Source organism: Musca autumnalis, unplaced genomic scaffold (genome assembly GCF_047663935.1).
Source record: "Musca autumnalis isolate F117 unplaced genomic scaffold, ASM4766393v1 scaffold_2, whole genome shotgun sequence".
Classification (NCBI taxonomy): Eukaryota; Metazoa; Arthropoda; class Insecta; order Diptera; family Muscidae; genus Musca; species Musca autumnalis.
In genome coordinates, this window is record NW_027411755.1 from 31056816 (window position 1) to 31069257 (window position 12442).

The 12442-nt window shown below is 35.0% G+C and overlaps 2 protein-coding genes across 2 annotated transcripts in view; one reads left to right on the forward strand and one right to left on the reverse strand.

The window, feature by feature from the left end:
• LOC141393866 (uncharacterized) overlaps positions 1-12442 on the reverse strand; it is an 84642-nt gene that overhangs the window by 36280 nt on the left and 35920 nt on the right. The gene's annotated exons all lie outside the window — the stretch shown is intronic.
• LOC141392689 (uncharacterized) lies at positions 5501-10792 on the forward strand. The gene is made up of 5 exons (XM_073965568.1): positions 5501-5606; positions 5714-6224; positions 8036-8467; positions 9501-10381; positions 10441-10792. The coding sequence occupies exons 2-4, from the start codon at positions 6032-6034 to the stop codon at positions 10256-10258; spliced, it is 1383 nt and encodes a 460-aa protein (XP_073821669.1). The 5' UTR covers positions 5501-5606; positions 5714-6031; the 3' UTR covers positions 10259-10381; positions 10441-10792.

Sequence of the window (12442 nt, forward strand, 5' to 3'; positions counted from 1 at the left end):
CGCACGCCAGCGTTGCTGTGGTTTGTTTCTCTTTTTCGTTGTTACAACATATATTATAGAGCATTGATGCCCAAAATATTTTGCTCATTAGTCTCTCTGAGAGTGTCTTTCCTTTGCAAAACCACGACAGATGAGAATAAAGAGTACGTATGTTGTTGTTGCAGTCACGTTAACGTATATGGGTGATCTTGGCTGATATAGAGGTTCTTGCTTGTACCTTTCTAGATCTCTCCTGGCGTTCCCTGGGTGGGGAAGCCTGTCCACTAGATTTCCTTTCGTTGGTGATGACAAATTAACGATAATATTGATAGCCATAGATTTTTTGAAATAGAATCAGTTTTGCTCAAATAATCGGTTGCTGGCTAGTGCTCAATCGGTTGCTTGCCGCTTAAGTGGGTTACACACGATCAGTTTTGACTGTCAGTTGTGCTCAAATAATCGGTTGCTTGCCAGTGTGGCCGTTAATTTTTGTCAGTCATCAGGCAACCACAAAATATTTTGTGGTTGTTAGAGAGTTTTGCCAAGTTTACACTTGGGCTCCAAAATCCACTGGATTTCACGAAATCCTGAAATACACCCCGGTGTTTACACTTATTTTTCGTTGATTTCAAACATATCACAGTAATCAAGATAGATGCATATGCGCAGTTGATCGAGTAATACATTTCAAAACAAGTTTTTGTAAATTGAATTAGTCCCAATTTACATTAGGCGAGTTTACTTGCGGCAATTGTCAGTTTGTAGGTGAGAGAGGGTGCTGATAGGCAAAGGGTTACCATATGCCTCACCTCTCTCTCCCACAAAATGACAATTGCCGCAAGTAAACTCGCCCAATGTAAATTGGGACTTAGTCATCAAAAATATTTGACAATAGGTGTGTACGATAACCCAATAATTTGTACAAATTCTTGCTGAATGCTGTTCGATAACAAAATTATCCAGCAAAAGAGAGCGAGTTTGGAGAGATTTTTGGAGAGTTTTGTGACTGAGAACTTGCAAATTTTTGCTGGGAAAATTTGTCCCGCAAAAATTTGCAAGTCTGATCAGCTGGTTTTTAATCACATGTTCAATGTAAACAAATCGAAATGTTAACATTTTCGACCAAGAAAATTTCACGATTGCACATTTTTTTAGATTCTAAAGCGTTGTGGATAGGATTAAAGCATTAAATAAGTAAAGTGCAATTTTAAAATTTATGTTTTTGTTCCGTTTGGTTTAAAATATCAAAAGAAACAAAAACAAATTTCATACATTTTCGGAAACAGCTGACTTTCTTGCAAGTTTTTGCAAAATGCTGTTCGACAACTTTCTGCAATTTTTCTTGCTTGAGAGAGTAAAATTCACTGAGAGAGGTTGCTGGAACTGACTGAGTAATTATTGCTGGGAAAGTTATCGTACACACCTAATATAGAACTTTACAACTTTATTTCGAAAATTATCTATCGGGTATGTGATGAATTTCGAATCGATTTGCAATGAAAACGATTTGCCCAAAACGAGTGAATTGTTTTAAGATGTGATGGGATCCCAATCGAATTTCAATTCCACGTTGTTTCAATTTCATTAAATTCTCACAAACAAAAAAAGGACTGGTGATCCCTATTCTGGAGTTGAAAGAAGAAAAATGGAAAGAAAAAACCATGGCCCAATTATAGGTCCTCCGGCAAAATCAGATGATTTCGATTTGAGCTGTCAAAATTCATATTTGACATTTGAATTCGCTGTGAGGTATTGAAATGTCGAACTGTATAGAAACAGGTAGATGTATCTCGAAAAAGGAAAACAAATAAACTTAATGTTGTACACGTAAAATGTCAACAATTGTTTTGTTTTTGTATGAGAATTTAATTTACAATAACTTATTTTAGCAGTTCAAGTTCGATCAGCTGGTATTTTCTGTTTCGTCAAACAAAAATAACTACGGTAACAACTTTATCTCGGAAAATGTTTTGTATGTATCTACCTGAATTGACAGAAAAGAAATTCGCCTCAAAAATTTTTTCGCCTCGGTTTATGAATTTTGACATTTAAAATCTTCGTTTTTCTTTGAATTCGCTTGATGGAGGACCTATTATTGGGCCATGGAAAAAACACTTTTTTAGTCTTGGCGATGGCAAAAGCCGAAAAAATGTAATAACAAATAAAATAAATTAGTGTTCTTGTTTAAATTGGCCTATATGGAAGTTTAGTGTGGAAATTCTTGTCCAATTACATGAGGAGAACTTTACAAACAGTGCAAACTAATATGTTGTTTGCGGATGTCTTCACTAATCTAGAGGAAAGAAACATGTTCAAAGTAGATTTTTTGATCCGTGTTTTTTTATCGAAATATCAAATATTTTCTTAACAAAATATACTAAATATAAGGCAAATAAATGTAAATTTATCTATTCTATATCCGTGTTTAAATTTCAAGCTTTTTTTCCTAAAAAAATATCATAATTCATTACATCGTTTATAAATCGACCACAAAAATATGACCGTTTTCAAACCGAGAAAAATAAACGATTATCGAATTGCATCACACGTCTTTTTGATCAATTTTTCCATAGAACAACATGGAATATGAAACCGATATCGAATACAATTCGATGTCGGAAAATGTACATGCATCACACCTACAGTCGTTTTTGACTCGTTTTGAGCTCGAAATCGATTTCCATCACATACCTGTATATATCGTATTAATTGTGTATAGTACTAACAAATGAAAAAATAAAAAATTATTTTATCGTTGAGACATCATAATAATAAAATTTGATAGATAAAAGTTGGGTTCAGAACCTGCAAAAATAAACTACTTGCAGTAGTTTTCCCGTTTAGTTCTAAAAATGCGTTCCCGTACTCTCAAATCAAGCAAGTCTTGCACTTATCTTTAAACAAAAATAGCGCCGAATAACACCCTCTTCTCCTGTTTTCTGTCATACAATTTTGGCCTAGTAGACACTAGCAGCATGTTCGTTGGCATCTAAATATGATAGCTGATACGTTGATTTAGGCTAAAGAGGGTATTTACACTTTGATACGACCAAAAATGTGCCTCATCGAAATAATGGTTTTAGACCCCAAGTATGTTTGTACGATATCCGTTTCAGACAATTTTGAGTCGATCTAGCAATGTCCGTCCGTCTGTCTGTCCGTCTGTCTGGCTGGCTGGTGCGCACGATAACTCTCGAACGGATCAATCGATTCGGTTCAAATTTTGGGTATCGAAATATTTTGTCCAGATTCGATTTAAGTTCGAAGATGGGCCATATAGGTCCACTCCTTCAGTTACCTCCCCCACAAATTTTCAAAAATTGTCGCAAAACTTGTGCGCACGATAACTCTTGTAGGGAATAACCGATTTGGTCCATACTTTGCACATCGTGTAATTTCTACCAAACTTAGATGAGGTTTCAATATGGACTCAATCGGTTCACTCCTTTGGGTACCTCCCACACAAAATTTCGGAAAAGTTCAGTTTAGGACCTGGTCTCGAATCGCTTTGATTTTTATTTACGCAAGTTGTATTCGCTGTCCTCTATACGACGCTGTAAGTTTCAATAGGGGCGAGTCCATACTTCCTGAGAAAATAGTATGGAAGTTACAAAAAAACCCTCTGACACCGTGTGTAGTGGTTGGAGCGCAAGATAACTCTCGAACGGATCTGCCGATTCGGTCCAAAATTTGGCTTTCGTAATATTTTGTCCAAACTTAGTTTAAGTTCAAAGATGTATTATATCGGTCCACTCCTTCCGGTACCTCCCCCACAAAAGTTCGAAAATGTTCGGAAAATTTGTGCGTACGATAACTCTTGAAGAAATTAACCGATTTGGTCCATACTTTGCACATTATGAAATTTCTACCAGACTTAGATGAGGTTCCAATATGGACTCAATCGGTAAAGTCCTTCGAGTACCTCCCACACAAAATTTCGGAAAAGTTCAGTTTAGGACCTGCTCTCGAATCGCCTTGGTTTTTGTTGTAACATCTTGTATTCACTGTCCCCTATACGAAGGTACAAGTTTCCTCAGGGGCAAGTCCAAACTTCCTGAAAAAATAGCCTGAAAGTTAAAAAACAAACCCTATGACGCCATGTTTATGGGTGGAAGCGCAAGATAATTCTCGAACGGAAATGCCGATTCCGGCCAAAATTTGGCCTTCGTAATATTGTTTCCAAACTTAGTTTAAGTTCGTAGATAAGCCATATCGGTCCACTCCTTCAGGTACATACCCCACAAAAGTTCAAAAATGTTCGGAAAAATTGTGCGCACGATAACTATTGATGGGAGTGACTGATTTGGTCCATACTTTACACATTCTCATAATATCTACCAGATATAGATCAGGTTCGAATATGGACTATATTTGTCCACTCCGTCCGGTACCTCCCACACAAAATTTTGGATAAGTTCACTTTAAGACCTGCTATTGAATCACTTTGATTTCTGTTGAAGCAACTTACATTCGCTGCCTCAATTACGATGGTAAAAGTTGTTTCAGGGGCAGGTCCATACTTCTTGAGAAAACAGCCCGAAGGGTGTAAAAACCCCCTATGGCACCTCCATGGTTTATGTCGGTCCATTCCTTTAAGTAATCAACATTTTGTCGGTTTATACGACCCAAATTTTGAAACCCCCTAATTACATAAGTTTGATGTGAAAAAAGTGATTCAATTTGCACAGGCTGAGGGTATATCTCTGTCGGCAAAGCCGACTGATACTTTTTTACTTGTTTCCTTTCCGGTATTTTTTACGAAATTTGTATGGGGAAGCAATTTTTGACAATTCGCTATTTTTTCTAACATTACCATTAAACAAGGGGAACACAATGAAAAATAGCATTGTAACAAAGTAATATGTCTGTTTGTTTACTCAAAATTTGTACAAATTGTTACTGGATGTTGTTCGTTTACTCTACAGTACAATGCAAAATGCCTAAGTCGTTTACAAGAAGTTACTGGACTTGTACAAATTTAATTTAATATTTCTTTCACATTGTTTACAAATTTTGATACTAAAATTTTTTGTTGCATCAATTGACCATCTACCTTGTTTATTGTAATACGTGCAACTTTTGATACTTTTTTAGGCAAAAACAGGGTTGTATATCATGTGACTGTGATTTCGATGTTGATTTCGCTGAAATGATTTCATTTTTGTATGCGAAATCATGATAAATTTTGCTTGATTCCGCGCGAAATCACGAAATAACGCCGAATGTAAACCAAGCATTTAACACTTATCGAGCAAAACTGACAGTCAAAACTGATCGTTGGGAATATCGATAAAATCGATTATTTTTTAAAAGTTAAATATCGATAGATAGTTTTGCCTATCGATATTATCGGAACAAAAATCCCCAATTGTAGTCGAATAAAGTAATGAACACACCTAGTTTAAGTAAAACACATATCGATAGTGGTTATTAGGTTGAATACAACCATGTATTTAAGTAATCGATAATTGTACAGTAGATAATAAGGGTTGATAAGAATAAATAATCGCGTCATGCAGACATTCATTGTGTGATCGGCAAACTGAACGGACATGTTTCAACACAATCTAAAATTCATTGAAATACATAGAAATTTCGCTGCTTTTCGGGTTTGTGTGTGTGAGAAAGTAAGTCCCTAGTTACACGTACACATTTTTCGGAAAAGTAAAATTCATTTTTTAATATTTTTATAAAATAAAAGCAATTGTTTATTCTCCTTTACATTTCTTTCAAGAAAAGCATTTACATTTCTTAACGGTAATATCGATAGCAATCGATATTTTAAAATATAATATCGAAAATATCTAATGTTGGAAATATCGATGGTTTGCCAGCTCTAGCTCTAGGCTCGCATGTTTTCGGGATTTGACGGCGGCGATTTGAGCCGACAAAATCGACAGTGGCTCGACTCGTAAAAAAAGAGCGGCACGTCGCCTATTTTCAGCCGACTCTGATAAAGAGCGATTCGCGTACCGCGTAGAAACGGTAAAATTCATTTTCATAGGAAATTAAAAATATTTTTTGTTCACAAAGAAAAATACCTATACGAAATATGACTTTCAAAGGCTTTAAGATTAACTTTGACTTGTCGAATGGAACAACCGTTTATGGATATATTTCAAGTTATTCTAAAATGGATTCGTATTTGGGTTTGGATTTTGATTTCGCATCATTTAAACGTGATGTTCTTTTCAAACTGCCCAATGAGCTGAAGAATAAAGGCGAACTACGTTATTATTGGGTTGGTAAGTATGACGTTCTGACGTTCAATATTAAACAAAATAAATAAAGAAAGGGCTTAAGTCTCGTTTAGGGGCACCTCTCGGATCGGGCTGAAATTTTCACCATAGGTAGTCCTTGGGACCCTGATCACAACTATATATATACATATTTCCATGATACCCATATTGCCCAAGTAAACATAGTAAAATTTCAAGACCCATATTTCGGGAAGAATGGACTTCCCCAGGGAAATATGTATATATATAGTTGTGATCAGGGTCCCAAGGTCTACCTATGTTGAAAATTTCAGCCCGATCCGAGAGGTGCCCATAAATAAAGTAATGGTGCTGAAGTAGGACTTTCCCGAAATGTCAAGTCCCATATCTCGGGAAGTATGGACTTCCCCCGTGAAATATATATATAGTTGTTATCAGGGTCCCAAGGACTACGTAAGGTAAAAATTTCAGCCCGATCCGAGAGGTGCCCATAAATAAAGTAATGGTGTTAAAGTAGGACTTTCCCGAAATGTCAAGACCCATATCTCGGGAAGGATGGACTTCCCCCGGAAAAGATATATATATATAGTCGTGATTAGGGTCCCAAGGACTACCTATGGTAAAAATTTCAGCCCGATCGGTGAGGTGCCCCTAAACAAGACTTGTTCCAAAGAAAGTATCATTTCCTGCATAATCAGATCAAAGAATCACTTTGAATTGCTTCGCTGATGATGCAATGAAAATGCGGTAATGCTATATTTTATAATAAGTCCGGCTACTTAAAAAAACAATAAAAAGACAATGGAACAAGTGTCGTTTATGGGCACCTCTTGGATCAGGCTGAAATTTTTACCATAGATAGCCCTTGGCACACTGAACACAACGATATATAATTTTCTGGGTGGAAGTCGATATTTCCTGAGATATGGGTCTTGACATTTCGGAGATTTTGTACTTGTAACACCTTTAGGTTGTTTATGGGCACCTCTCGGATCGGGCAGTAGATAGCCCTTGGCACACTGAACACAACGATATATAGCTTACCTTGGGGAAGTCCGTACTTCCCGAGATATGGGTCTTGGATTTTTTACTTTTATCACCATTATTTTTAAAACCTATGCAATATGGGACTCGTTTTAAAGCTCACGAAAAGTACTTTCCAATGCCGCCAATAATTAATAATGGTAATTAGATTTTCTAATAATAATTTATTAAGGTATTATTGGGCTACACGATCAAAACTCTCTTTTAAATTGAAAGTGTTCTTAAGTAGCCGGCCTTCGGCCGGGGATTTAGGACTTTCTCCTATGGACAGGGACAAAAGTGGGCTACGCAAACAAAACTTTCTTGTAAATTTAAAGTTTCCTAAGTAGCCGGCTTTGAACAGGAATTTAATACATTCTCCTATAAACAGATGTAGAAATAGGTCGCCTGCATAAAAGTACTCTCCATAAGATTTAAAACGATGCCCATATTGCCACAATAGAATTATAAAATGTCAAGACCCATATCTCGGGAAGTATGGACTTCCCCCCGGAAAATTATATATCGTTGTATTCAGGATGCCAAGGGCTATCTAGTGTAAAAATTTCAGCCCGATCCGAGAGATGCCCCTAAACGACATTTAAGCCAAGACAATTTTGTGGATGTGCACGAAGTTTTTGCATGTCCATAGGAGAAAAAGAAATATGCTTTCGCGTAATCAGCTGCAAAAATTAAAAAAATTGCGTATTTGTCAAATAAATCCTCAAAATAGTTAACGCTGTAAATAAGTATAATATAAACGGACTATTAAGTCCAAATATGCCTTATCCTAACTGCATTTCATTCTTTTTTAGATACTCATGGTGATAAAATCGATATTGTCGATCCATATGATTACCAAGCCCTTCTTGAAATGGCATGCTCTGAACTTTCCCAAGTATATGTTGGTCTAAAGAAGTCTTCAATCAGTCAAATGGATCTTCCTGCTCAACCGATACCAAACAAACCTCTTCAACGACAATCGCAGCACGGCAGCGGGTTTTTTCGTACCGGATTGACCCAAAACCAAAGTGTTTCGACCAGCGGCTGCCAACCCAGCATTAAAGAAAATACTAATTGTGACTCCGAACAGCCAAAATTTATTAAGATTACCTACAACTTGTTGAATGGAACAAAATTCAGTAGATATTTTGACACTAAATATTTTGACAAATACAACATGGAGGGTTACCTATTCCAAGATCTCAAGCAGCTGAACAGTCATAAACTACGTTATTATTGGATTGGTAAGTTCACAATAGCAAGTGAATAAAAACATTTTTCAAATATTCTTGAAAATATTATTTTAAATAAAAATTCCATATAAATTAGACGAGCTTTTTGCGAAACGACAGACGTCTTCTTGGTAACCTTAAAGAAAAGCTGACTTAGTATCATTATTTGATGTTTTCTTTTACTATTGGATGGATTTGAAAATGCAAAATAAACCAATTAGGAGGCATTAAAATTTTTCACAATAAGAGTTAATGATAAGTAGGTACTTCTTGAAATTTAATGATCCCTTTTAACTTTAAGTTTACCCAGGACGCTGAAAATCTGTTCGAAAAATCCAAACTATAACAAAAGAAGACCCTGTTTTTGTAACTTATTTTTGCTTGTTCGTCTATACTCGTAATCTTTTAGGCATCCATAGCACATCCTACGGATAACATACAAATTTAATTTTTCTTAGATGAGTTTCATTTATAGTTAAGAATTCCACATTTATTCGTGTGAGAAGAATATCCCCCATTGTTATAAGTCTTCTTTTGTTAATGTTTGGATTTACCGAACAGATTTATAGCGTTCCGGTCAACTTAAAGTTAAAAGTGATAATTGAATTTCAAGGAGGAGCTTCTCAAATTAACTTTCAATGTAAAAATTATATTTTTAATGCATCCAAATTGGTTTATTTTGCGTTTTGAAATCCATCAGATAGTAAAAGAACACATATGGGAGTTAGCTAAGATTTCAAACTTTGATATCATATAAACAAATATTTGGAACTTGTCTGGGTTTCTCTAAAGTGCTCTTTAAGAATAGTCCCGATATTATAATACGTTAATAAAATTATTTTGTTTGTAGAGGAAACAAAGAGAGTATTCCATAAAAAATTGTCAAAACTCGTTCCAAAATACATACATATGTAAAATTAAAAAAGATACAATACATATCGGAAATATCGTCAATGAGAAAATTTTATCAAAAATATTTCGCGTATAGCTCGATTTATTCTTTCTAAAAAACATTTATTTCCAACACCATATTTTTCTTCTTTAGATAGCCACGGTGAAGAAGTTGATATTGTCCAAACTAGCGATTATGAAGCATGTAGGAAAGCGACATCCATACCTCATATATACATTGTCCCTGCGAGTCCACCAACAATTGAAAAAGACAATCACTCCACAACAACTAATAATACTACGTCCAGAGCAGCTTATCCTACTACTTTTGAAGGTCAACTACCAAAAACTAATGTTTCTCATGATGCCAATAACATCCCTACAAATGTAAAATGCGACTCGTGTGTTATGGAACCTATTGTTGGGTATCGTTACAAGTGTATTCAGTATCCTAAACACGATGACCTGATGATACTCAAACCTAATGTAGATGGCGAAAAGGCCAAGGAAAGTGATCGTTACAAAGAATGTAGCCATGTTCATCAAAGTTTCTTAACTCATTTATATGACATGATGAATAATTTAATTAAGGACATTGGGAAAGTAGAAACCGCGGCAGGTACTACTAAAATTCCAACAGCAAATATTATTCAAGACTCCAATTGCAAGATAACCTTGGGATGTACTACATATACGGGGGGACAAAATGTCGATGAAATTTCTGTAAAGGAAGGAATAATTGAAGACAAAGTTATACATGAAACTTCAGTAACCAAGGAATCCGATTCTATGAATCCAATTGATTGCGAACAAATGGAAATGGATACAACAGCAGTCACTGGAGATTGCACATCAAATAACAGAATTGATAGTGTCACTACCAATACTGAAATTCCAGAAAAAAACTATTGATCATGATTTAATTTTGAAAGCAACCTCAACCTAAGGCCACAGCAACAACACCAACAACTTTAAATAATCTGAATGTTTTCAATTGTGGAAAAGAAAACGCCACAATATCTGTTTATCATTCTGGTAAGTTTGAAGAGCAGCATAACTTTTGAATACCCATAATATTTAAAATCTTTTTTTAGATGAACGCATTAATAATTCTGTGCCTTCCATGCTGTCAATGGGTTTCAACAACGAGAGTTGGTTAACTAAATTGTTGGAAAGTGTTAATGGCAATATTCCCGATGATATTACTAAAATTTCGGCTGATTAACGTAACAGTCGTAATGTTTGATTCTTAGTTTAAAACCCCACAAATGAGTTTTATGTTTGTTTTAATGTTTATCATTATTTTAAATTAAATTTATTTCATTTTCTATATACAAGCCTTGAAGGCAGTCTATATTACACAAAATATCTTAACCTATACTACTATTCTAGTTACTAAACTAGACCAAACCATAATATTAAAATAAAGTATTAAAAATAACAAAACGTTGGAAAGATATTATCTGGGAAGTTAAACATATGCAGCGTGTGGCAGTAGACATGCATGGCATGTATTGGGTATCGTGTCATCAATTCGGGTTCAATATGAATTGAGGCCAAATTGAGTCCGGATCTCAAGTGGGCTAAAACCACTCGTGTTTGCCTTGCAACCTGACGTTCTTCTTCCGAGTACGGCATTCTCACTGTATCTTTGTATGCATCAGTGTGAATACTTTTCAGTAAGGCCAAACTAAAAACAAATAAAAAAGCAACGCATTGAAAAAATAAACTATATATAAATATGTTTTAAAATAATATTAGCAAGTAATTACAATTGGAATATCTAATACATACTGAAAACCTAAGTAATAATATATAATAATGGTTCCACAAACATTCCAGACGGAACAAGGGAGACTTCTTTCATATCAATGAGTGCACCCCGTTTCATATTAGCTCAATGATATGGGACCTACAGTTTATCGCCGAGTCCGAACGGCGCACAGTGGTTCAGAATCGTTTTTTCCTGGTCAAAATTCTGTAACTTTTGAACGGATAGAGATATATTCAAAATTCTTTTTTTGTTAGACAGATAACACAATCAGCTTTCAGACGAATTATAAGCGGTCAAGTTCGGTCTGGTAGTTGCAGAGAAATTCAAGGTCAAAGTTAAACTTTTGAGTTTTTTAACTATTTTTCATCAAAATATGAGTGTTTTTGTGGTTTTTATATCTTGCTATGTATTAAAGATGGTCAAACGCCAACAATTAAACAAAATAATTACTAAAAAAACTAAAAAAAATCGAAAAAATGTCGAAATTTTTTTTTCAAAAATTTGTAACAAAAAATGTTACCGAAAAAATTTAAATTTTTTCAAAAATTAAAAAACAATCTCCTTCGGTTTTAATAAAACTTATATAACTCGTATAAAAACTTATGTACTCAAAAAAGTTGTAATTTGTGTCAAAAAACTGTAATTCATATGAAAACAGTATAGAAAAACACAAATTTTTACCCATGTAATTTCAATAAATTGAAAAAAGTGTTAAACGGACGGAACGGGACGGGTACAAAAGTACATATGGGCTGGGAGTGCAGACTTTTGGGCATCTTTCTGTGAAAACAGAACTTTGTTCCATGTTGTTCCACAAAAGTTCTAGTCCACTAAATTTGGAATTTCATAAAATTTAGTACCCGAGGAAAAATAAAATAGATCATGTTGTGTAAACGCTACGGTAATTTACTAAAACGATTTTTAAAGGCCACAATCCTACCTACCTTATAAAAAAACAATGAACACAATAACTGTTATAGTTTCAGAGAAATAGCTTCGTCTTTCTCCAGAAATTTGCAAAAATTACGTATTTCCCAAAAATGGGGAAAATGCTCGTCTTTAGGGGCACGCCACGCCCACACCTTCCAATATTTGGGCCTAATTTTTTGGTTTTCTTAGTTTCAATATGTTTACTATCGAATCCCATATAGAAATTAAATATCTTTGACAAAACAAAATTTTGATTTTTAGCCAGGAAAATCGATTCCTGAACCATTGTGCGGCGTGTCTTACGACAGCACTTGTATAGAAGTGTTAAATGCAGGGCATACAGAAGGGCGGCCATTCAGAGTTCTGTTAACAACTTCTTACAGCAAAGCAAC